This window comes from Buteo buteo, chromosome 20, assembly GCF_964188355.1.
Source record: "Buteo buteo chromosome 20, bButBut1.hap1.1, whole genome shotgun sequence".
In the NCBI taxonomy this organism is placed as follows: Eukaryota; Metazoa; Chordata; class Aves; order Accipitriformes; family Accipitridae; genus Buteo; species Buteo buteo.
The window spans coordinates 3,654,928-3,680,341 of record NC_134190.1 but is presented as its reverse complement, the minus strand read 5'-3'; the positions used below and the strand labels follow the sequence as shown (position 1 = coordinate 3,680,341).

At 52.4% G+C, this 25,414-nt stretch overlaps 1 protein-coding gene across 5 annotated transcripts in view; it reads left to right on the top strand.

Moving 5' to 3' along the window:
- The first annotated feature begins 483 nt into the window (after positions 1-483).
- The window catches only part of NFATC1 (nuclear factor of activated T cells 1), a 160,275-nt gene continuing 135,344 nt past the window's right edge, over positions 484-25,414 (top strand). For 3 of the 5 annotated variants that reach the window (XM_075052426.1, XM_075052424.1, XM_075052429.1), the window contains exons 1-3: positions 484-671; positions 9,638-10,736; positions 19,818-19,977. In XM_075052426.1, coding sequence (XP_074908527.1) covers positions 536-671; positions 9,638-10,736; positions 19,818-19,977 — 1,395 coding nt within the window. In that variant the 5' untranslated portion in view covers positions 484-535. Of the gene's footprint in view, positions 672-4,671; positions 4,813-9,637; positions 10,737-19,817; positions 19,978-25,414 lie in introns of those variants that run through there. The other 2 variants (XM_075052428.1, XM_075052425.1) reach the window with 2 other exon arrangements.

Below are 25,414 nucleotides of genomic sequence, written 5' to 3'. Positions count from 1 at the left end.
CCGGGGCCCGTCGGTGCCCGCCGGTACCCGCCTCCCGCTGGCCGCTCGCCGGGGCCCGGCTGACATCACGGGGCCGGGGCGGGGAGAGGGGCCGGGAGGGGAAAGGGAGGTGGTTTGGGGGGGGGTTGGGGGTGGAGGGGGGGTGTTTTCCAGCTTTAAAAAGGCGGCGCCGGGCGCGCAGCCCTGCGTCAGAGCGAGACTTCCCCGCTCCGCACATTCAGTCGCCCCCGTTCTTCTTCTCCCCCCCCCCGCGCCTCGCCTGCGGCACGCCGGCGGGCGGCCAGCGCCCGCCGCCCCGTCCCGGGTAGTGCCTCCGAAGTCCCCACGCACACCCGCCCTCCCCTCCATGCCCCGGCCCCGGGGGGGCACGGGCGGCGGCGGCGAGCTCCCGTACCTCCGCGGGCGCGGCTAACCCCGCCGGGGGGGGGCGGCGCGGCTCCGGCCCCCGGGGCGAGGGGGTGGGTGGGTGGGTGTGGGTGTGGGGGGGGGGGGCAGGCGGGCGAAGGGCCGGGGTTCCGCCGCCCCCGCCGGGTGAATGCCAAGCGCTGCCCCGCCGGCCGCCGCCGCCGCTCCGCCGTCGCGGGACCCAACCGGAGGGAGAGAGAAGCCGGCGGCGGCCCCGCAGCGCGGCGCCCGCCCGTTCGGCAGCACCATGAAGGCGGCGGAGGAAGGTAACGGCAGGGGAGGGGATGGAACGGGCGGGAGGGGAGGGGAGGGCGGCGGTGTGTCCCCGTCCCCCCCCCCTCCCCGTGTCCCCCCCTCCCCGGTGTTTCCCCGCGGCGGCCCGGAGGTTTTGCCGGCGGCCGCTTGCCAATAGGTGTCTCCTTCGGCTCTCGCACGGCCGGCTCCCGGCCGGGCCCGGTGCCGCTCCCGGTGCCGGTGGGGGCTGCGAGAGTGCCCGGGCTCCGGTCGAGGCGGGGGTGGGGGGGGGGGGGAAGCGGCCGGGGGATTCCCTCCGCGGACGCGGGGTTGGGTTGGTGGTGGGGGGGGTACAATACACGCTGTGATTGCAGCCGTTCCTCGCTCTTGGGGTGTTGGGGGGAAAGAGGGAGAAAAAAAAGAAAAGCGGGTCCCGGGCAGTGCCAGCGGCCGGCCCTCCCCGGCGCAACCGGGCTCCGCCGTCCCGGTTCCCCCCCGCGGCCCCGGGGTGGTGGGGGGGGTGCGGGTAGCCCGCTGTTACCGCCGGCTCGGCTGCGGGGGAGCCCTTGCGTCGCGATCCCGGCTCTCTGTCGCGACTTTTCTCCATGCCCGGTAATAACCTTGCTGCGAAAAGTGCGCCGAAAACCCAGCGGTAAAAGTTTCTCGAGAGAAAAATCGTGGGCTCGGGGCTCGGGAAATGCCGGGCCGGTAGCTTTTGGGCCGGGCTGAGCTCGGTCCTGCCAGGGGCAGCGTTTGGCTGGAGCCGGGACCGGCTTCACCCTCTCCTGTCCCAGTCGGGACATTTCTCCCCCCCCCCCCCCCCCCCCCGATGCCGACCCGGAGCATCGTTACCGGGCACCGCTCTGCCCACCGCCGCTCGCACCTCGCCCCGGGAACGGGACCCCGCTAGCCGGGAGCCGGGCATCCCCTCCGCACCGCAGCAGGTGCGGGGCAGCTCCCGGTTCCCCGCTGGGGGTCCGGGGACAGTCGCCTGCCGTGTGTCCCGTGTGTGTCGTTCCCCCCCCCCCCCGGGCTGCTCCCGGGCTCCCAAGTTTCCTTCCGATCTGCTGGTGCCGCCGTTTTGCTGGGGCTAAACTGGTCTGCGGGGCTGGGACGGGGCACAGCCAGCCCGCACATCGCGGGAAGAGAAAGTTGGGGGGGTGGGGGGGGTCTCCACATCCCCGAAAAGCTGGACGGGAGCTCAGGACCCATCTTTTGTTTTCCTTTTTTTTTTTTTTTTTTAACACAGCTGTTTTCACTCCAGGGATTCATTTCAGTTGACAGGATCCTGCCAATCCAAAAGCTGCAGGCGCGGCTGTGACTGCGGCTCCGCTTTTGAAGCGTGCGAGCGCTTTTTTGGATGAAAGTTAATTACGTTTTATTTAATAGCGTTGGCTTGCGTGCCTTTCGCACGCTCGGACCTCCGAGGGCTGCACGCACGGCGTTTCCAGCGCTCTGGGGCTTCGAGGGCACTGAATGCACTAACTTGTAAAAATTACACCCGGAGGCAGCTGACACAAAAAGCATAGTGGAGCCTCTGGTCAAAAAAAAAAAAAAAAAAAAATCCCCCCCTCTTTGGCATTTCTGATGCCTGTGTTAAAATGTCGCCAGCCTTCGTCCATAGTTCTCTTCCCTGTTGATGCATTTGGTAAGGGACTAAGAAAATGAGGCCAGCCAGAAAGTGTGACCCAATCCAGGAAACACGTCGGGGAGCCCTGCACGGCAGGATTGCTGCCTGCAGTTTCAGGTGCCCCTTGATTGCCAAACGATGGCGATCAAAGAAAATCCCCCTAGCTCTTGCTTAGCCTGGGAAGAAACTCTCGCAAAGTGGCCCGGTGAGGGGGGGGCCCTCGCTTTTTTCTTTGGGTCCTAGGAGAATTTACAAGTTAAATTCTCCTTCAAGCTGCGGGGCTGCAGCCAGAGCAGCCCGGCTGCGGGGTCCCTCGTCGGAGCGGGGCTGCGACCCTGGGGGACAACTCGGGTTAACTGCAGGGAGAGGGTCGGTCGTCGGTCGGTGGGTAGCCTGGCGACACGGGGATGGCCTCGCCGGGGCACATCGTGTGTGTTGTTCCCCCCTCCCGGCTCGTTTCGGTCTCCCCAGTTTAATGGCACTGTTTTAAACTGGATTCCTAACTGGCGCGACGCCGTTATTCCGTCCCCACATGTGGCATCGCTTCGGTGTTGCCGTTCCGTAGTACATCTTTCCTCTTTCTCCGAGGGTGCCAATCGAAATATTTCCTTGCCGGCGCTGATATTTACGGCACTGGCAAATCAGGCCGTCCGTAAATCGTTTGGGGCCGACTGCCCCCATCCCGCAGGTACCAGATGCGGGAGAGGCAAAGGAGCGGGAGCAGCGGGGTCCCCCGGCAGGAGATGGGGAGCAGACAACGGCCGGGCGGGGAGGGGCGGCAGGGAGGTGAGCCCGGCGTAAACCGGGGGGGGGGGGGAGATGCTGGGGGCCGGGGCTGTCCCGCCTGTAGGCCCCGGGCTGGAGGAGCGGCAGTCCGCGCCGTCGGGGCAGAGGTTGCGGGACGGTGCGGGGGTTAAAACGGGACCCCTCGTCCCGGTTCCTCTCCCGGGCTGGGTCGGGCAGCCCCCCCCCGGCCTGCTCCGGCATCCCCGGGACCGGGCTCGGTCCCAAGGCGGAGGGGGGGTCCGCTGCTGCCAAAGGGCCTTTGGCACACTGGGGGGACTCAGCCCCGGCACTTCGGGGGAAGCGAGCGGGGAACGGGGGGGGACACACCAGGGGCAGCCCCGATGCGGCTCTGCTTCACCTCCGCCCCAAAACGGCCCCCGGCCCCCTCCGGGGTAAAGCCCAGCCCCGAGGCTGGCAGCACCCCGGGGCTGAGGGGGGTCGGTCCTGCGTGTCCGGGGCTGCCCCCCGCCGGTTCGTGCGAGGGACGGGACGGGGCGGCGGTGCGGCACGTCCCGGCGAGGAGGGGACGGGGGGGGGGGGGGGAGCGTAACGAGCTCTGATGGAAAAAAAAACGTGTTTTCCTGGCGCTTTCTAACGGAGATTTCAGCCATTAGCCTGGAAAATGGTATTCCCTGAGTTTCTAAGGGAATACCGTTTCCATAACCGCTTTAAAAAAAAACCAAAACAAAACAGGATTCCTTGTGAAATCCGGCCTGAAGCTCGGGGAGCTCCCGAGCCGAGCCGAGCCGGGAGCTCCTTTGCCCGGCGGAGACTTTGAAACGGGACGCTGGCATCCTGACCGAACCGCTTTTCTGAACAGAAAAAGAGTTTTTCTTTACTTTTCCCTAACTGGTTTTTAACCCCTACAAGCGGGAAAAGCGGCAGCCCGGGGGGGGGGCCCTGCCCGCCCCGTCCCCGGGGAACTTTTCCCTCCCCGGTGCACGGAGGCGGCCGGTAACGTTCCGAAGGCGGCTTTCGTGCGCTTTTTATAGCAGTTGGCACTAGTGGGTGCTGCAACTAAGTGAAATAAATAATAAATAAACGAAAGCGAAGCCTCCTGCCTCGCAGGCGCGGCACGGTGGGGGGGACCTTCGTGGGAAACCTGAAGCAGCTTTTCACCGAAAATGGGGGGGGGGGACACGACACGCCGGTGGCCCGGGCAGACACCGCCCGTGTCCGTGTGTCGTCCCCCCACCCCCGGCCGAAAGCGCTCCGTTTAGCGGGCGGCCGGCACCCACGGCAGTTCGTTCCCCCCCCCCCGGGGCGGGAGCAGGCTGAAGTTCCCCCGCGGAACCGTGGGGGTCTAGGGGGGGGGTACCAGCCTGCAGGCTCGGAGGGGCTGCGGGGGTAGAGCCTGGGCCGGGGTTGGGGGGGGGGGGGGGAAGAGGCCGGGCCCCGCGGTTGTTTGCATCGACCCGGAAACATCCAGCAAAGCGGCGGGGAGGGCGGATCGGAGGCGGCGGCGGGGAGATAGGCCGCCCGTCGGGGCCGGGGCTCACGTTACCGCCCGTCCTGCTCCTTTAGCCGGGGTTTTGAGCTCAGGGAAAGGGGGGGAGCCCGGCTCGGCTCGGCTCGGAGGCGGCAGGTGGCCGCTCTTACGACGGGGCGGGCCCGACGGGGCGGGCCGGGGGGGGCTGCGCCGCCGCTGTGGTGGTGGCGGCGGCGGCGGCGGGGAGCCATGACGGGCGTGGAGGCCGAGCAGGAGTTTGACTTCGATTTCCTCTTCGAGTTCAAGCACAGCGATGAGGGAGGAGGAGGTGGGTGGTGGTGTGGGGCGGCGGGGGGGGACCAGGGCACCTCCGGGGGGGCTGGCGGAGGGGAGATGCTGAGGGGAGCCCTCCCTTGCGCAGACGGGGGAAAAGGGGGGGCTGGGGGGAAACAGACGGCTCGGGAGGCGGCCGGTGCCTCCTTTGTGAAATTTGGGGCTCGTTTGAGCTCTTTATCAGCCCCCCTTCCCCGTCTGCCAGCAGTGACCGGCCTCGCAGGCTTGCCCGGTGCTGGGAGGGGGGGGGGCGACCCCCCCCCAAGCCCCTGGTGGGGTTGGAAATGGGGATGTGGGTCTCGCCCATTGCAGAGATGGGCCGGTTCCAAAACCGCTTCTGGCCCCCTCTCCTTCCCCCTCCGTGAGCTGGAGCAAGTTAGACTCAGGGTTTAGCGTTGAAGGTCATCCATAAATAAAAATAACGGGCCTGAATTTCCCACGGGTCACGCCGTTCCCGACTCTGGTGTCTCGGTCTGGCCGTCTTTTTTTATGACTTTTAACAATACTTGGAGGTGGAAATGAGGCGCGCGAGTCTGGAATTGACACAGAGAGAAAGTTGTCGTTTCCTGGTATGAGGTTGACTGCTACGGCGTCGGTGGTAGCTGGTCACCGTAAAAAGCTCTCGTACAAGTAAGTGATTTAACGCAGCCTCGGCGTAAGGCTGCCTCTGGGTCTGTGCTTTATCTTTTGCCTTTAAATTGAAGCGGGTTCCCACGTCCTTGCCTGCGTATCGCAGCCTGCCAGGATGCAGGTGATGGCGTAGCGCTCCCTTTCCTAATGCTCCTCAATTGCCCAGCTCTCCGGCACATTGTCGGTCTCCAAATAGTTATTAGGACCTTCTCAGTTTTTACGAAAATGTGGTTTTAAGAGTTTCACACCACGCTTTTCAGATGAGTGTCCTAGTCATCAGACACCTGGAAGGTGGAGGGGCCTAAGCAAATTAAGTGTCAAAGTCCCAGTGAGAAAAGTACCCAGCTCCATTAGGCAATTTTGAAAGCGCAAATTTAAGCACAGACCTAGACGCGGCTTCATCTTTAGAAATGTAAAACAGCCCTTGCCTTCTCTGAAGCCCCTCTGAGCTGCAGGTGTTCAGCATTCCTATTTAAAGAATGTAAATAAAAACTGATGGTGCCCAGTGCCTTGCAGGATCAGCCCATTAACGATAGAAAGGAATAAAACCTTTGCTCTGTGAAATTAACTAGAGAAAAAAAAAAATCTGAATTTTTTTTACGTTGTCACAAAGCGCAGTGTAAGATGTGGAGATGTGCTCATAAACCAAGGGGTCCAGTTTCTTGTCCTAGTTACGCTTAATGTAAGTCTGGATTTGTTGGAACAGAACTGTTGCAGACCGGCAGTGGTCTATCTGATACTGGGCTTTGGCTCAAGATACTAAAATACGCTATTGAATGTGTCTTGGTAGTAAGGGCACTGGTCCTGGGGGCCTTCATGGATGACGGTCGAGACACCGGCTCCAGTTTAAAGCGTTACCTTCCTTTCGTCCCTACTAGCGCGGGCAAAATACCCTGCAGAGCTGCGTTGCAGGATGCGGTTTCATGCCTTTGTAGCCACCTCCATCGTCCATCCCTCAAGGCTGGCATTTTATTTCTACATGCCTAATTCACCCTGGTGAGGAATACATCAGCATGTGACGAGTGCTGACTCCGTATGTGCATTTGATGAATTTTGTAAATACGGAAGTTGTGGAGAAGAATGGGCTTTTTCAGAAATTGTAGCTGGTGGTTTTTAGCTCACAAACCAAGGACTCGGTCCTGTTCCTAGTTGTGGCTTTGGGGCTTTTATATTTGATGGGCACACTTTCTACACGCTGCCTGAAAATTTAAGATACCTAGATATATTTGGAAGGCTTTGGATCTTGCTTCTTTCAGTTTTGAGTACTATTGTGTGAGAAGTTGTATGACATGTTGTTTTCCTTGGCCCTTTAAAAGTTGACTTTTTAAAAATATGCATAGTAGCTCTAAAAGAGGCTATTCCTTTCCACGTGCATTAGGGGAACTTGTTGCTTGGAGCACGTGAGGCTGTCTTTTAACGTTTTGGTTTTTTTTAAAAAAACCTTCGGCTTCCAAAGGCTGGTCTGAGCCTTTATATTGCCTGTTCGTCCAGGGCTGCAGCTCTCCAGCAGACTTCAGCGTTTGAATTTCACCCTAGTCACGCATTAGATTTTAAGAGAACTGCTGGGTTCACAGTACTTTTCACGCAGGTAATAATTATCCCTGCCGTTTTGTTCGTTTAGCTGTTTATTTTTAATAAAAGACCTAAGGGTGCTGACTCCGCAGTCAGCGGATGCTGGTGTTGCACCCCGTCTGTAAAGCCCACCCGGTGGGTGCAGAGCCGGGGCAGCCAGCGGTCCCCTGCCCGGCGCGTCCGGCTGCGCGGTGGGGACCGGCTGGAGACGGCGCCCGGCTGTGCCGTGTCACCAGTGCCGACCGCCGACACGCCAGGCCAGGAGGCAGTGGAAGGGTCCGTGGGGCGTACGTGGAAGACGAGCCCAGCCGGTGTCCCGGCGGTGGGGACATCACCTTCCTCTGGAGCTGGAGGAGGCGGTGACGGGGTTGGAGCTGCCTCGAAGGCGCTGCTGAGACCCCTTCTCCGAGCTAATATCTGAAACAGAGAAGGTCTTACCACTGTTGGACCACTCTGCGTTGTTTTTTTGTTTTTTTCCGGGAAGAATGAGAGGGAAGCGGTGGCAGTTGTGGTGACACTGAGCAGCCCGGCCGTGTGGCCGGGCAGCAACACAAGGGGACTAATTTTGGAAGGAGGGGACTCTGATCCCCCAGGCAGATCTGTGCCTCGCCAGGACCACTGCAGTCGGATTATCCTTGTCAAAGTATCACCTCTTTCTCCGTAATTCCTGCCTGCCTTGTTGTTTGAAGAGAGTGTGAAGCTGCAGCGTGTTTTGAATAATCCAGTTTTATTTGTGTCACGCTCCGGTGTAATTTAATGACCCTTACTCAGTAAATGGCCGGTCTCTGAAGGCAGACTAGAGAGCGAGTTCAAAAGGTGTTGCTGCTCATCGTTCCCGACTGTTACCTGACGTGACATCCATCAGTTGGAACATCGCAGAGTTGCTGTGAAACTGCCACAGCACATTAATTTTTCCTAAGTACCGTTCGCCTTGGAGCCATTGCCAGCGAGAAAGGCGAGCGCGGGATCGCCGGAGGACGACACCAGAGAGGGCTGAGCTGATAAACAAAAGAAAGAGGAGACCCGGCCGCGCTGGCTGGCGTTACGGCTCGGAGGCTCCTTTGCATCTGCAGCACTCCCAGGCGGCGTTGGGAATAACAGCTGCAGTAATTAACGCAGCTTTTCCGTATCTCCCTAGGGAAAGTAGGCAAGGGTGACCGCCAAGGGTGCTGGCCTCCTGGGAGGGCAGGGGACAAGGTCCTGGTGTGGACCGGCTGCGGCTGGGGGTGGGGGAACGCAGAGTTTCCCTCCGTCCTGCGGGAAAGTGCCGCTGCCGTAATAAACCTCAGGGAAGGCTGATGCGCTGCAAGCGCAGCTTGGGCTGGAGCTGGAGCTGGGTGCATTCCCAGCCTGCTGAGAGGAACCTGCGGAACGGCGTTACCAGACTCAAAGTTGAGCGGCCGTTGTCCCTGATAGAACGGTTTTGCTGTCTTTTCCCAGTGAGGCAAGAGGTACTGGTATTAGGGGCTCTGGTCCATGTGTGCTGGTGATGCGGAGCTCCCTGTATCAGACAGCACGGGGTGGATGATTCCCCATCCCACCGCTGCTCAGAGCACCAGGGGCACGTTGCCCTCGGCTGAGGGCTGCCCGTCTCCCCACCGGTGTCTTGGGGGTGCTAAGAGAGACATGTATGCAGCCCCGGGATGGGGGAGCAGAGCTGAAGGAGTCCCTTCAGCAGGCAGGGATGGTCTCCTGCGGACCAGCTGCGGGATGCTGGTCCCCGTAGCGTAGCAGGGATGGAGGCACACGAAGGGCGGGTTGTTCCCCTGCGCTGGGTGAGGGACCCGGTCGGTGTAAGTCTGTGATGCGATCCATCACCTTCCAGGTTTTCCACGCCGACTGCGCGACTCCGCTCTTGCTTTTGTACACCCGGAGCTGTTGAACGGTTAGACCGTCGGCCAAGAGCGCGCTGCTGGCAGCGCTCGACGTGGCGTGCACAATAACCAGCAATTTCAGTGGAATTTCAGCTGTCGCAGAGTAGTGAGACATCCATGTTTATCCTTCACCTGGCCTCTGCCAGTTGGGCTGGAGGATAAGTGGTCCCAGAAACCAGAGCAGGTCAATAGATCCCTCTTGTTCCAAAATCCTAGTTAACTGGAACCAGTTGGAAACTTGCTGTAATGGAAATTTCAGTTGTGTATAATTTTTTTAACAGAATGCAGTTGATCGTGTTCTTCCCTTTAGTCTGCCTCCACTTGTGTTTTTTGTCCTGTGTTTTTTGTGTGTTCTGACTTTCCAGGGAGGGAATCAGGCTTGCTTACATAAAAGCACATCTCTTGAGCAGCACTGCAATCTCTGAATGCTGAAGCAACGTTGTTTGAAGACTGGGTTTTTTGCTCTGAAGGTTCACATAAGAAGAGTGTCCTCGAGACAAACTCAGTCCGTGTACATCCCCCTCCCAAGACAGCTTGTCTTGTGCTGTTCAATTAGCGGCATTTTCAAGGATGCCAGTCCGCAGCTTCTTCCCTGGCGTGGCACGCCTGTGGGCTGGGTTGTTAAGGAGAGCTGTGCTTTTGTGTGTTGTGCCATGTCCCTCCACTCCGGCTGGGTATGTTACGAAGTGAGTATATCTGTGCGGCACCTCATATCATTCTTGTTTGTTTGTTTGTTTTTTCCAGAACACTATAATTACACATCTTCAAACGTAAATGCTGGCTTGCCTCTAAATGTGGCGCATTCCTCATTGTCAACTCCATGTCATGGCCTTCAGACATCAAATCCCGTCATTTCAGTTGTCCCATCGACAAACCATCCTTCTGGATACGGAGGACACATCGATGGTGGGGCCTCCGAGTATTACCTGCCGCCAAACATCAGACCTAATGGAGCTCCAGCGCTGGAGAGCCCTAGAATTGAGATCACCTCTTACATGGGACTTCATCATAACAACAACCAGTTTTTCCACGATGAGGTTGAGGAGGCCATCCCAAACGCCAAGCGCTCGCCTTCCACTGCCACTTTGAACTTACCGAACATCGAGGCGTACAGAGACCCGTCCTGCCTGAGCCCAGCGAGTAGCTTGTCTTCCAGAAGCTGCAACTCGGAAGCGTCTTCCTACGAGTCCAACTACTCGTATCCGTACACTTCCCCCCAGACCTCTCCGTGGCAGTCCCCGTGCGTCTCTCCGAAGACCACCGACACTGAGGAGGGCTACCAGCGCAGCATGGTGGCCTGCACCTTGCTCAGTTCCCCGAGGCACTCTCCGTCGACGTCTCCCCGGACGAGCATCACGGAGGAGAACTGGCTGGGGGCTCGCAACTCCAGGCCTCCGTCTCCCTGCAACAAGAGAAAGTACAGCCTCAACGGCCGGCAGACCTCCTACTCCCCGCACCACTCCCCCACGCCTTCTCCGCAAAACTCGCCGCGGGTGAGCGTCACGGATGAGACGTGGCTGGGGAACACCAACCAGTACACCAGCTCCGCCATCGTCGCCGCCATCAACGCCCTCACCACCGACAGCACCATAGATATGAACGACGGGATTCCCATCAAGTCGAGGAAGACCGCCATCGACCACACCCCGTCCATGACTCTCAAAACGGAACCGGCTGGCGAGGATCACGGGACCATATCGCCCACTGCCGATTTGTCACCAGAAGACTTCTCCAGCTTTCAGCACATCAGGAAAGGAAACTTCTGCGAGCAGTACCTGTCCGTGCCACAGCATCCCTACCAGTGGGCCAAACCAAAGTCTCTGTCTCCGACATCCTACATGAGGTAAGGGACCCTGACTTAGAGGGCCATCCCCATAATATCTTTACTGCGTGGTTTTTGTTTTTTTTTTTTTCCTCCTTCCCCTTCCTGTCTCTGCTTCCTGCTGAATCTGCCCATCCACTCATTCCACTTAGCTGTATCTCTTGATGCACTGCCTCTGTTGTTGGCGTGGCGTGACCGCGAGCAAAGCCTTGAAGGGTTAAAGAGGCTGTTGGAGGAGCTGGCCATGGGTGGGTTGTAACTGGTTATCTGGTTCCTGCGGGACGAGCCCCAGCCCGGGCTGTCTGGAAGTGGGGTATTCAGAAGCTCGTCAAGCAGCAGGACAATTTGGTGCCATCAGACCTGTGGCTTTACTTAAATGGTTCATCATGTCTCAGTATGTTTTTATTGCAGGACAATGAGATGGTCTCATTATTGTGGCTGTTACAGGGCCTTTTACATTTACGCTTCATAGACAGTGAATACAAACAGAATAGGAATAGCGTTCTTTTGCGCATCATTTCAGCTTTTACTTCACTTCATCTGAAAGCTGCTTAACGATCTTCTTTTTCTGTCTGTGTTGGACAGTGATTATTTCCCCCTTCCTCACCATTTTTAGGTTTCAGGAAGAAAACCTTATTTGTCAGCTGATAATATACTGGTCATGTTTATTTATCACAAGGGGATTCCGGGTAGGAAGCACCACAGAATAGCCAGAATTTGAGTTACATCCATTGCTTTCTCTTTCGGTCTGTTACGGTCTTCGTTTTGCTTCTGAAGGCTGTATACACAGAAGCACGTGGTGCGGGCAAAGAGTTTGGCTTTCCAAAAGTTTGCAGGCTGTTCCCAGTCCCTGGCTGCGACGGCCAACCCCCCTCCTCTTCCTCCCCAAGCGCACCTGGCTTCTTGCTTTTGACAGCAAAGCCGTCTTTCTCAAAAAGGAAAGAAGCAGGCACGTAGCTGAAACGTTTTAATTAGCGATACTTTCCCCGGCTCTCAACCTTGCCGGTCTCGCTTTTCTCCAGCCAGCACCTCTCTGCCACGCGCTGTCTCCCAAAACTGAGACTGAGCGGTCCGTGGCCCTTTGTGTAACAGCATGTAGTGCCGTGGTCCCCTTCCACATCGTTCTCCTCCTCCTCCTTCTCCTCCTCTCTGCGTTGCCCGGGCTCCTTTCAGGACCCTGCCTCAATTCAGTGCTGGGAAATGCAGCAACCCCTTTGGGTCTGGCCGAGCCATCCAGAGGTAGGGACTCGCTGCCTTTTGGAGCCGGGATAGAGACTTTTTAACACCAAGCAAAGCCTTCAGAACCTTCCCGCGCTCTTAAAAAAAGCATTTTACGTTCTCCCACTGACGTGCCAAGTAGCCCGCGGTCGTCAGAGAGCCCGGCTGTTGGCTTCTGTGTCGGGGGGCTGCTTCTTGCCGAAGGCTTCAAGGGCAATAATGGGACAGTTTGACCAAACAGGCTTTTATCTTTCTGTTTTGCTGCTTTGCTGCAGCCCGTCAGGAGGCACCCGGCATGCCTGTGCGCTAACGCAAACAAGAAAGGTGAAGCGTACAAAACGGAGCCCCGCTATGTTGTGTATTTAACATTTTTTTCCACTGTTTTGGTCTTCGGTAAAATATGTTTCCTGGTTCGCAATATGTTTCCATGTGATCTCATTAACTCGTGCTCTAGGGCAGTTGGAAGTTACTGTCGAAATGTGATTTTAAGTTATTTTACCAATCAGATACACTGACCGTGCTTCCTTCCACCAAAAATACCTCTCGTTTTATGTATATGAAAGCGCTGGGCAACTGAGCACGGACGTCAACAGGATCACAGCCTACGCAACAGAAACTATGTTATTTTAAATCTTTCCAAAAAAATTGGTTAAGAATTTGTCACAACAGAGCTGGATTTTTTTCCTGTTATGTTACACATCTGTTCTATTTCAAACGCGAGGGCTGGAGGGGTGGGTTCCAACAAACAACTCGGGCTCCAAAATCTACCCGGTCATAATGATTTCGAGATAACCAGATTTGATTACCTCCTCTGTCTCTTCCTGAATACGCGGTACAGTTTTCATCAAAAGCCTTGGAAAATCACTGACGCCTTTCCCTCCCTCTCCTGCATTCCCGTCGCTTTTGGGGGCAGGAGGGAGCGGGCTCCGGCAGACCATCGGCCGGGTGCTGTCTGCTTTCCCGGGGTTTTATAGCGGGCATCAGCCTAAAAGGGAAGCTGCTTTTTTGTGTCCTTTCCAAAATTGATGATGGTTTTCATTCGTTGTCACTAAAGCTCAATCTGCTTTACGCTTTCTGAGTCCTGGAGCAAGGGAATAATGAGAGTATATTATAAGAGTAATAACAATGCCTGCCTTAGCAGAAGCACGGTCTTTCTGCACCCCGTGCTGATGAGGACCGTGAGCTCGGAGGCTCAGCCCGGTCCCCGGGCTGTGGGCTCTTTGGAATGGGTTTGGGCTGACGTGTCCCGCTCAAGGGCTGTGAACGTTCCTTTGGACGTAGGAAATATTTAGAGACCGAGCAGAGGGTTTTTTCCAGGGGAAGCTTTGGCACAAACCCTAAGGTAGCGATGGGAGTCGTTACCTTTTGCAGACCAAAATGGGTAACCTGAATGTACCGACCTGCCTCAAAACCCACTGGAGGTAAATCGTTTCGTGGAGAGTCAAGAGATGGTCTTTGTGAAATTCTGCTTCAGGCTTTAGCTCTGAGGTCTTTTTTTATGTCAGTATTTATGCATTGCGCTGTCTCGCTCAAATGCAAGAAGTTTCTGTCTGTAGTCCCTCTTCTACAGTTAATATAGCAAATAGCTTAAAGAGAAGCACTCTACCAGGCAGTTGCTGTATGAGCAGGTGATGCTCTGTGTTTCTCAAGCCCTTGCTGTTGCAGTTGTGTTCCTTTCTGGGACATTTCTCCATCGCTCCTCAGTGCTGTGTAGTGCAGAACCTCCCACGGGGAAAAATGTCAAAGCCAAAATGGAAATACAGGACTGGACTTCTGCCCTCGGGTATTGGGGCAATGTTAGTGACCATTTCCAAAACTAAAATCCCATTTGTATTTTTTACCCGCTCATTGACATGTCCCAAATCATCCTGCGTTACAACAAAAAGTACAGGCGCTCATGAAAGTGCCGGATTTCTGAGTATCTTACACATTTTTAATGACTTCCTCTTCAGCTGCTGTATTTGACTAAACACAACCTGAAATTTCCTAGAGACAGTTTCTTACTCATCAAGAAGTAATGCATTGTAGTTATTTCAAGCGTCATCAGTTTAATCCAAGAAGTGTGTTGGCCTGTAACACTTGAGTTTTCATTAAATGTAGTGTTTTTTGGGGGAAGGGGGAAGAGAAATGGTTGGGTTTGTTGGTTGGGCGTATGGCGCGTATGAGGTCTACCACACCAAAAGGAGCTTCCAGGAATAGACACCCATTTCCAGGTGGCTTATAAAAGCTCCCTACTGTATTTTCTTGCACAGTTTATTTTTTTTAACCGTTGAAAGCCACATTTTTCTTCAGCTGCAGTCTCTTTTTTCAGCCTCAAAAATATCCATGTACGTTCTTGACCTCACAGACACGGGGTCATGTAGTTGTACATGTGGAGGCTGTAGTTTGCACCCAGAGAATGTATGGCTGGGTACCTGTCTACCAGTTGCAAAAGCAAATTTGGCTTTTATCTCCATCAGTGGGCTTGTTTATTTTTTGTGGATTTCTTGGATTTGACTTTTGTGACTGTGGCAGTATTAAACTCAAGCACGCAAAAATCATTCATTGAGGCCCCAAACCATATGATTTCCTTAAAAATCATGATTTTAAAATGTTGCGTATTTTTTCCTCCCTTCTTTTGATTTGTGGACCTTTCAGATGCTCTTGATGGGCTTTTTTTGTTTGTTTTTTTGTGTGTTTTTTTAAATATATCTTTTGGTCCAGATCGTGAGGTAGAGGGCAACCTTACTTGGCAGAAGTTGAGTTTCTCAAGAAACTGGGGTTTTCTGAAGGTGGAAAAGGGCACGAGCTATCTTAAGATGAGCTAGTCACTGGCGCAGCAGCTCCGGATTTGCTCACCGGCACGTTCGTGGCAAACTTGTGCGTTCATGGCAAACTTGTGCTTTTATGGCAAACTTGTGTGTTTATGGCAAACTTGTGCTTTTATGGCAAACGAGAGGAAGTTCCTCAGACAAAGCAAAGGCAGGGCTGTCTGGGCAAGACCCAGGGAAATGGGGACTTGTGGCCGTGACCATCTCCTGGGACTCGTTAGTGTTAATTGAGGGGCGGGGGGAGCGGACAGGGAAGAGCCCGCAATGTCTCTAACCTTTCTCTCTTTCCTGCTGTATTCATGCTGGATGGGGATGTTCAGATGCTTCAACAAGTTCGGTTTGCCACCGCATAGCAGCGGCTTTTGACTACGTTAGGTCGCTGTACCATAAAGCCGAAGACCGCTTGCAAGCCTGTCTCAGTAAACTGATTTTTTTTTGTTGTTTGTATGTTTGATTTAATCCTCCCCACGCTTTCTCCTGACTGTTTTTCAGTTCATTCAAACGCCCCTGTGAGCGTCTTATTCACGGCCTTCCCTCACCAGCTCATTTTAGCACGGCGTGATTCTAAATTCAGAACGAGCAGAGATGCGATGCCAGCCACTCATTATCTCCCTTCCCACAGCAATAGTTTCTTGTTCTTTCTCTAAGCCACCAAATGCAACATTTCCCATGCAAATCAATCTCTGAATGTGAAGTTTGAGGACAGTAGCATTAAGCGTTATCTGGGAGGATGACGACGACTCGCGTTTTCAGACTTCAGCGTGAGGAATTCCAGCGCGCTGCATGCACTCCACGGAGGAGCTCCTTGCTCCGCGTGCCAGCAAAACACAGCCAAGTCTGGGGTGGGACGCAGCATCTATTTTAACAGCTCACAGCCAGATTGCTCAATTGTCAGACAGGAAATTAAAAAAAAAAAAAAAGAAAAGAAAAAAGAAAGCAAAATCTACCCACGTTAACTCAGGTGAAATATACAGCAGGTATATTTTTCTGACCACAGTCCAGTTGGTGGACATACAGGCATCACCGTTGTTTTCTTAGTCCTCCAAAAAATAACACAAGAATCTTTAACAGGCATCCGCTTCGATGTGCGACATGGGTAATAAATAATAAATTGTAACCATATTTGCATTTGGTGCACAGTTGGAGCAGGGGCAAGCTAGCAGCCTGGTAAAAGTTTCAGCAGCCCTGTGGTTTCTCTAGTTTATGGTTTTGTTTCTAAAGGAGCACTCGCTGTTAGGAAAAAATCAGTGTAGTGCAGGGCACCCCGTCTCAGCCACGCTCCTTCTAAGTGAGTTGCTTGGGCAGCTCTCTGGGGCAGATGACTCCATCCTGTGGTATTTGACCAACGCGCAGGGTTAGTCCCCCTGTGAGACTGACAGTTATTCTGACACCTTTTGCACAGCAGCCTAGTTAAGGACAAAAAGGTTTGCAAATCTCTTTTTTGAGGGGCCTTGGGCATCTAGTAGCTCAGAAAGTGTAATGGTAGTTTAATTCCCAAATGCGTAGCCGTTGTGAAGATCAGGCTTAAACACCTTTGCGAAGTTGAGTCGAAGTTTTTGGCTTTGTTTCCCCCCCGTCTATATTCCAGTGTGCTGCTTAGTATCTTTTTTTTTTTTTGGTAACTTGATAAATCTTTCTGCTAAAGGCAGAAGTCAGCCAGGCTGGATAATCTGTTTTTGATTTAATCATATTGTGTATCTGGTGTATGCAAAATAAATCACTATTCATCTGTTTTGTAATCTGATTTATGTAGGACGGAGTTACATTGATCGAGTTTTCTACAGCCTAACACCAGGTTTTGTGAACCCGCCTTGAGACAACCATCCCTCATTACAGCATTTAGGACGACTACAGTTAGATTTATTATGGCGTAGAAAGGAATGGGACAGGTTTTCAGTGGGTGGAAAATTCAATCTTGAGGGAAATACACTGATGTAGAAGGAAGACTGCGTGAAGATCTTTTATTTCTCTTCTTGACCCCCGTGGAGGGGCTGTTCTCCCCTCCGCGTGATGCTGGCTAGATGAGGTAGTTTGGGCCTTTTCAAATTGATAAGGTTTCTTTGCAGCAACCAGATTTGATTTTACCACTAGACCATTTGCCTGGTGACTTTTTCCTTTAACCACGTTTAGCCAGAGGAAATTAAGTGCATGATGAAGATAACCTAACATAGGAAATAGCTCTGACAGCCCCAGCCTGTGACACTGTTAAATGCATCACTCTGCTTCCTTTATCAGGAAAACTGCCATTAATTGTCAATTTATAATTGGGCAGGTGGTATTTTGGAATTTTGATGATAGATTGTGGGCTAACAGCAAACTGTATTTTTATTTTCAGGCTTTATTTAAGAACATGAATTTTACAACTTAATTATACTGACATTTTCAGGTGCTGATTTGAAAGGGGGTTTGGTGGGTTTTTTCTCTGTTTTTTAAAGAGATGTAATTAGCTATGGAACTATTACTTACTTCCACGTATCTTAAAAAAAAAATAAATCCCTCTTCACTTGAGGGCTACGTGCTGCTGGTCAGAGTTGTCCTTTTTAATTGTTAAAAATTTCTAATCTGATAGATGTTGTGTCCTCAGAAAAAAAAAAGATGGATCAAGTGAGAATTTACTTAAAACCAGAAACATCTGTTTAAAAATGTGTGCTGATCATCACCAGGAGAGAGACAGCTGTTTTGCTCTGCTCTTTGTCATCTATCATTAGTCAAATATGGTTCATCCAGATTTTTTTTTTTTTTTGAGACTTTTTCACACTGAAGGATGTGTACCTAACATGCTAGGCCAAGAATAGTGGCTATATACAATGGCCTGTAATTTTTTGCCATCTCTTCGCTCTTTGTACGAGTGTCTAGTAGCAGAAGAGCTTCTTCTCGCCCCCAAGGTGGGCCCTGGCCATTTTGGGGGAAAGGCTTGCACGGGAGCTCAGAAGACGTAGCATCCTGCCTCTAGCCAAGGCTGGGGCTCCCGTGCTTGGGGGGGAGGTAGCCAAATTCAGGATTTGTCCCTGTCTTGCCTCTGCGGAGAGTGCCCCGCTGGCTTCTGCTGGATCCAGATGTTCTCGGGAGCTGGGAGCCCTCACTCACAGAGGCAACATCTTTATTTTGGCTGAGCTCCCATTTGGGCTCAGCTGGGAGCTGTGTGGCTACTTTCTTCTCTTCCCCCTCTGTTAGTTTTGAGGATGCTCCACGTCCCGAGGGCTGGAGAGCGGAGCAGCTGGAAGTTTGGAGCCTGCGACTCGCCAGCAAGCCGTGCTGGGGTAGCAGGGGGTGCCCGGGGCGGTCAGGATGGTCCTGGTCCTCACCCAGGGCTGGGACTTGGTGGCTCCAGCTGACCCCTGTAACGCGTGTCTGTAGGCATTCCAATCACGCGGCTCAAATTCATAAGCAGTGAAGAAAGATAACGCAGGGGAAACTTGGCACCATCTGAAGTCCCATCGGTGTATATGCACACGTGCACTAGCAGATAAGAGTTAAATATGCTGGCGATGAAGGGCTGGATAAGCTCTTTAAATTAAAAAAAGAAAAGGCAAAACAAACCAAAAAAAGCCGGTGCAAGTGGTTAAGGTCTCTGTCCTGCAGTGGGAGACAGCAGGGATGCTTTGGGGGATGTGAGAGCTGCAATGCCTGAGGAGCCACAAGCGCGCTGGGTTAGTGTGTGGATCGCTGGGACGGTAAAACGGAGTATTCAGTCTCCGGCTGGATACGTGCTTGTAATATCCCGTGTGGAAGCTCTTCTGTATCCTTTCCCCCCCCAAGCCAGCTCATCTCAGCCGTGGTTCAGGCTGCTCAGACTCTTCCTTGCACCAGGGCTCTAGCAGCGAGGTGGGCAACCAGTAAATCCAAAGCGGCCACCTCCTCGCCGGCCGGGACGAGGGCTCACTAGCCCTTCAGCTTCCTCGCCTGCGTGCCACGGCGGGACGAGCCCTCTCACCGTGGCAGGTAGCCCCGGTCCGTGGTGACAACAAAGAGTCGAGGACCGTGATTTTCTTCTTGCTGGTCGTCTTGTCGAGGGTGATGGGAGAGATAATAAAGTTTGATGTATGAGGGCAGGGTAGCGTGTTGCGGTTGTGCCATTTAACTGCTTGTAAAGGGAAGGACACCCGGCGAGGAGAATTCACCCAAGGAAGGAATATACGCTAGACATAAAATTAGTGTTTTCATCGTGAAGCTTTTTGCTTCGATTTTAAGATCCATACGTTTGTCTCAGGCCTACTGTTTCTACAGTGCTTGTTTGTTTCTTTTTCATTCTTTTCAACCCAAAGCATCAACTTGGCATTTCTTACAGCCAAGCTCTCTTGACTATTTTCAGTGTGGTTTTACACTGGAAGTGGGTTTCTAAGAATGACGTTTCCCCACCATCGCATGCTGTCGGGCCTGTTTGCTTGCGTGATGGTAATGAGTCCTTAATATTTTAGTTAATTGCAGAGTCAATACAGGGCCGGAAGAATGAGCTGGATTTTCTTTGGGCTTGCGCGTCATCGTTAGTAGGATTTGTAAGCGAGTTCTGACTTCAGAGCTTGCTCCCTTGCAGTGCATGAACCAGAAAGGGATCGGCTTCACTTTGAGGCTCTCTGACGTGTTTTGTGTTGGGAAGGAAGCCGGGAAAGGGCTTTTTTTCTTCTTCCCACTCCCTGTAAACTGAGTAGATTTGTTGAAATCCATTAGATCCATTAAATGCAGAACTCCTCCGGAGCTGGTTTGGCATTCACTTTCACAGCAGAAATCCTTTTCCTTCAATTCCTCTGCGTCTTTCTGCCTACCTTTCCCCTTTTGGTTCAAGAATCAATATATTAAGATATTTGTAAGCTGTGTCTTAACATTTTTCCATTTTGTTTACAAATCGGATAGCATCTGGGCCATCAGATATGCTCGACCCATAAATCTTCATAAAATAACCATTACCTTTTGAATTACTTATGTCACAGCATTATCCATATTGATGAAATTTTAAATGTAAGATGGTGAAGGATGAACTGCGAAACATGGTCTCTAAAGTAACAGTGCTGGATGCTTGTGGTTTGTGATAGTGTACTTGATGTTAATTTTTAATACGTTTTCCTTTCCATTATAGCCCATCCCTGCCAGCCCTTGATTGGCAGCTGCCATCTCACTCAGGACCTTATGAACTGCGTATTGAAGTGCAGCCGAAATCCCACCACCGAGCTCATTACGAGACGGAAGGCAGTCGAGGGGCTGTGAAGGCATCTGCGGGGGGCCACCCTATTGTGCAGGTACCAAAACGTGTAACGAGCAGCACAGGTTGTTTATCTGGGCGCTCTGTGGTGAGCACCCTTTCCTCTCCAAAACCAAAAAGTGACGGGAGATTCTCCCTGTCCTCAAGGATTACTGTGGGTCAGCGCGCCTTTGAGCGTATTTTAAACCGGACGGACCGAGCCTTTGTTAAAAACAAGGCAAGAGCATCCACTTGCTCTTAGCAACGTGAATATGGCACAAGTGGTTGCTACTCTGTCCGTGTCCGACTTAGCAAGTGTTCAGCTGGCAGGCGGTGACCGTGGACCTATCTGTGCAGTCAGATTCCAGACATGCAGTTTATACTGAAATCAGCTGGGGACGTGCCTCAGTACATTTAGTCCTTAACTTGCGGTTGGATCTAATCAGAGCTGTGAACACATGTTGGAGGGCAGAGCTGTAGCAGTAATGTGGAAGTATGTTGCTGGTTTGGATGCTGCAGTGAATGCTGAGCAAAGCGAGGCTTTTTTGAGTTTCTTCTGTTTAGTTCCTTAAACCCTTCCAGCCGCTCTGGAAAGCATCTGAGGTCTGAATCTAGTTTAATGAATTCTACCAAACTCTTCAGTTACTGTACATAAAGCATTTAATTCAATAACACTGTAAACTGACCCTTAATTCATTTATATGACTAGCCTCATTCATTTTTAAAGGACTTTTCTCAGGAGTGGGAAGAACCAGATTTAGCAGTTTAAAACGAAAAAAAGAAAAAGTAGCGGGAGAGAGCCAGCTGTGCCTGTCCCTCCTCAGCTGCTTCTTTCTCACCCAGAAGTTAAACTTCCAGCGCCTTCTATTGGGGTTGTGACCCCCTGTGCGGCAGAGCCCAGGTTTTATCACCACCGGGGTGCCGTGGGACCCACGGGTGTCAGGGCACCGGCTGCGGGAGGGAGGCAGGCAGGCACCGCTGCCGCGCTCGCGCGGTTTGGGTTTACGCCACAGCTTTTTGTGTAGGAGCAGCGGCTTGTCGAGAGACGGGGCGGCTCAAGATGATGTACGGACCACACGTGCAGGGCTCGCGCGCGTTTTGTTTATTTGCCATAAAGCCCTGTTAGCAAACACGTCGTTCGAAGGAACGACGCAAGCCCGAGACGACGCTGGGCAGGGAATGCCGCTGCGGAATTAGCATGCTGCTGTGGCAGCTGAAAAAGGAAAGTGAGGGGAGTTGTCAGCAGCAAACACAGTTCGCTCTTTAGCTCTGCCAAAACTCATCAGTGACATGGGATTATGGAAGTCATCTGCTGAAAGACGAAAGGTTTTAGCAGAATGTTTGTGAGTGATACTAAAGAGGGCTTTGTGGCAGACACGCTTGATGACAATTAATACCTACTCTGTTTGTGGCCCGGTGCAAGGAAATGTAAATGGCGAGGCACTGATTCGCAGCGGCCAGCCTGGCGTTTAAAGTTTCCTACGTGCTTTTTGGAAAGACTGAATGTGATGCCAACATTTAATTGGACTAAATGCGTCCAGACATTTCCCCTCTCATCCCCTGTCCCGGTCTGTTGGGAGTGAGCGTGCTGCTTCCAAACACAAACAAGTGTCAGAAAAGAGGAGAGGAGAGGAAACTGCGGAAGGGCATGAAGGGAGAGGGGAGGAAGCAGCCAGTCCTAACCCTGTCAATTGGCTCTACCGGTTTAATAAGGATTAATGTATTTTTCAGTCCTTTTATTACAACCCGAACATCTTTTCTCCAAAAAGAACAGAAACATAAAGAGGGCCAGAGAAAGCTTCTCCATGCTGACATTGCCATCCCGGCCAGAGTTACCTGTTGGAGGAAAGACTTAAAGTCTTCTGACTTAGACCAGGGTTGGATGGATGGATGAAAAGTACTTCCAAAAAGAAAGAAAGTACTTATAAATACATTTTATAAGAGAAATAGTAAGTACTTACAAATAAAGAAGTATTTAAAAAACAAAAGTACTTATAAATAAATGAAAGGAGGAGGAGGAAATCTATGAAGTAACTTCTGATAATTCAGTGACTGACAAAAGCTGTAAAACGCATCTCTGAATCAGCATATTTCCAGATACTGCAGGTGTTTTGAGTTAGGTTTGATTCAGTCCACTGTGTTATACAGAAAGGAGCCCAAGCTTCAAAGTTCACACCCAGGTGTAAGCTCAAACAGTATCTGAGTGTCTTCAGGTGAGAGATTTTGAATCAAACTTTTCCCTCTAATATTTCCCAGAGTTTTCAGTTGTGTTGACTCAGGGAAACTCCTCATAAAACTGCTCTGACCTCTTGCACTACCCTTTTGTGGGCATCCTGCTTCCCAATCCAGGAGATTTTCTCATGCTAATACCTCCACATATCTGCAGGGCACACTAAGGCAGAGGAGAAGTAAATCCAAAAAGCATCCGCTGCTCATGGCACGGTTCCTCAGCAAAATTGCCGAGAGGTTGCTTTCTCTGCAGCCGGAGCGTGTTTATCTTTTTTTTCCAGGCAACATTAGCTTCCTCGCTGATGCTCCATCTCTTCTTGTAGGAGGTGGAAGGTCTGAGAATCAAAGGTTTCTGAGACGAGCGTGCTGGATGAGGAGGGCGGTGGTGTAGGAGGGCAGGAGTCTCTCGTGGGTGTGATATGAAGTCCAGGGTTGGAAACCAAATTTTTCCTCAGCTCTAGTGGCTCCTCCAGGCTGGTGACTTTTCTCCGCAACTGGAGAGGACCACATGTAAAGCTGAAGAGCTTTGCGCGGGGACCGGCCAGCGTGCTGAGTGCCTGCCGGCGTATGAGATTCCTCTCCTCTCCCAAACCTGAGCCTGGGAAAAGGCAGGCAGTGCTGAGCGTGGCAGGCTGCCGGCAGGGTTTATGCTGACCTGTGGAAGGGGCGACCCTGGTGGGTGCTGGCGGCTGCCCGCAGCGGCAGGGTCTTGCCCCGACCCGGTGCTGGAAGGTGCCACTCGCTCCTTATCATGTCTCCATCACCTGCGTGGGGCTTGCTCACTGGAGGCTCCTGCGGGCTGTCTCCCAGGCGTATTTCGTGCCAGCAGGATTTCCTATGGATTTCCTTCTGTGGGATGGCTGCACCCTCCCTTCTGCACTTAGGAACAATACGGTTTTGAGTGCTTCAAGTTGCACCAGGCTAACGAGCCCGGTAACGCAATATTCCTCTCTCTCACATTTCGCCTTTGCCTGTTCGGGTGTTTGGCTGCCGTGGCAGCCCCGAGCTATCGCTGTTCTCAATTGCTAAACGTTTTGAGAGTGGGATGAGCCGGCGCACCTAAGCAAGCTAAAAATGCTGCAGAAGATTGGCAAGCGAGGGGTGCCGGGGAGTGGTGCCGGTGAGCTCACGGCTGGCACCGGCTTTTCCCCCTTGGCTCAGGGAAGTATTTTGCAAGTTGTCGTCGCCTTCGGTGATTTCAGAGCGGGGTACTCCCCCCTCTGAGTCAGAACGGGGCCGGTGCCGCAGCTGGCATCGTGTGTTAGGGAGCCGCACGCCGTGCCAGGTGAGGGTGAAACCTGGGACCACTTTGGGGAGCGAAATCACGCCCGTGAGCATCCTGCTGGCACCTCCGCTTTTGCAGGAGTTCACGACTCGGGTGAGGATTTCTCTGAATGAAGCAAGATGAAGTGAATGGGGACTTTAGGAAACCCACAGAGTTAGCTAGCTGCAGCCATATTTTAAGTGAGGTGAACTTAATTCAAGGGGTTTACATCCAGAACATCTTAAAAATGTCCTCCATTTGGACCTGTCTCCCTTTCTTCATTTTGAGAGTGGTGGTGAGGAGTTGCACAAGATGGGGGTTACATTCCAGCCAGCGATGGCTCTGTTTCAGCTGCAGGTAAGTAATCTGGCAGATAAAAGTTTGGGCGCCCTGGGGAGGGATGGCACCAGATTATATATATATAGGGTCTATAGATATTCTAATTAATAACTCATCTTTGGAATAAGTCAAGCACTTTGGCTGCCTGCGATGGAATTTTTACAAGCAGGGTGCGGTGTATCTGTGAGATAAAATCCAAATACTCAAGAATGTTTAATTAAAGTGTGTGATGTACTCCCATAGAAGACTGGACCAAATGGTGAAAGAAAATATTCACATGCACAGAATAGCCTAGTAAGCACTTTCAAAAGTCATGACTATTATTCAGTTTTTTGACACAAAATATGCCAGGAATTTTCTTCAACATCACTCTTGACGTGAGGTAGATAAATCGGTTAGGAAAAGGGAAGAAAAGGAGTTGGAGGGGTTTTCCTTTTTTATCTAGGTAACCGGTACTAGCCAGAATTTGTTTTCCACTTGGAAAATTAAGTTAATATTGACAATACAGTGAATGCTGCCTTGCTTTTCACTGTATCGCTTTGCAGTGAGATGATGGAGGTTGTGTATGGCTTGGGCGCTCCAATACAGAATTTCACCTGAGCCTGTGAACAGATGAATAGTCTGAACTCCCTCATTTTACAGGCAAAACACAATGATTTGTCTGCTGATTTACATAGTCACAATGTTGTCTGTGCCAGGAGACTTGCTCACAGGAGCTGGCTGTGTCGCTTCCCAACAAGATCTCAAGTAGGCACTTTGGGTCTGATTTTCAAAGGCCTTGAGGCATATGTTGGGATTTTTAAATCCCCTTATGACTAACAAGTGTCAAACTCTTCTCTAAAGCAGTTGCTGCCTCGGTATTTTTGTACGTCACCATAATTAGGCACCAAGACACCTCTGAGCTATTTGTGCACCCTAGTAACACACGGAGCATGTTAGCGTTTGCTTCGCATGGATCAGTTGGTTTTGTTGCTTTTGGATAACGAGCTCAAGTAGTCCGGGTCCAGGTGCTGGCCACCACAGGTATCTGTCGGAGTCCTTTCATCTTCCCCATCCAAGAGCTATGAATACCTTTTGCAACCCCCTCGGGGAAGAGGAAGCCTTGTCGATCAAACCGCTGTAACTTCAGGGGGCAGCAGGCAGTCCAGGGAGCTGCAAATGCATTTCAGGTTGGGGCTTGGTGTTTTAACATCACAGTCTTGGACAGCACTTCTCATGCACCCGGCTTCACAAATAGTTAATGGCGTGAGGTGATAGGGTTGTGCAGTTACACAGAAGGCGAGATGGGAAGAAAAGAGGCATGAAGAGCTAAAGGAAAAGACTGGAAAGAGGTGTTCACCATTGGTGACAGGAGGGAGATGAAGGGATAAGGAAGCTGAGAGGAGGGCTCTTCCAGACAGAACGGGGCAGGTCCTTCGCAGCAACGCTCTGATGCTGCACGGCAAGCGTGAGCCCACGGTTAATTTTTAAGCACATAGTATGGGACTTCTCACACACACACCTGCAGCGCGTACGTAAGTGCTTTTCTTGGTGGGGGTCCCCCAGTGCTGCGAGTTTGTTTTAAACAACACGGCTGCCACCATTGCTGGGTGAGTCAAGGGAATTGGAAGGAAAACAGTCCCTGGTGGGTCCAGCTCATGGCCATCTGACACCTGACCAAGAG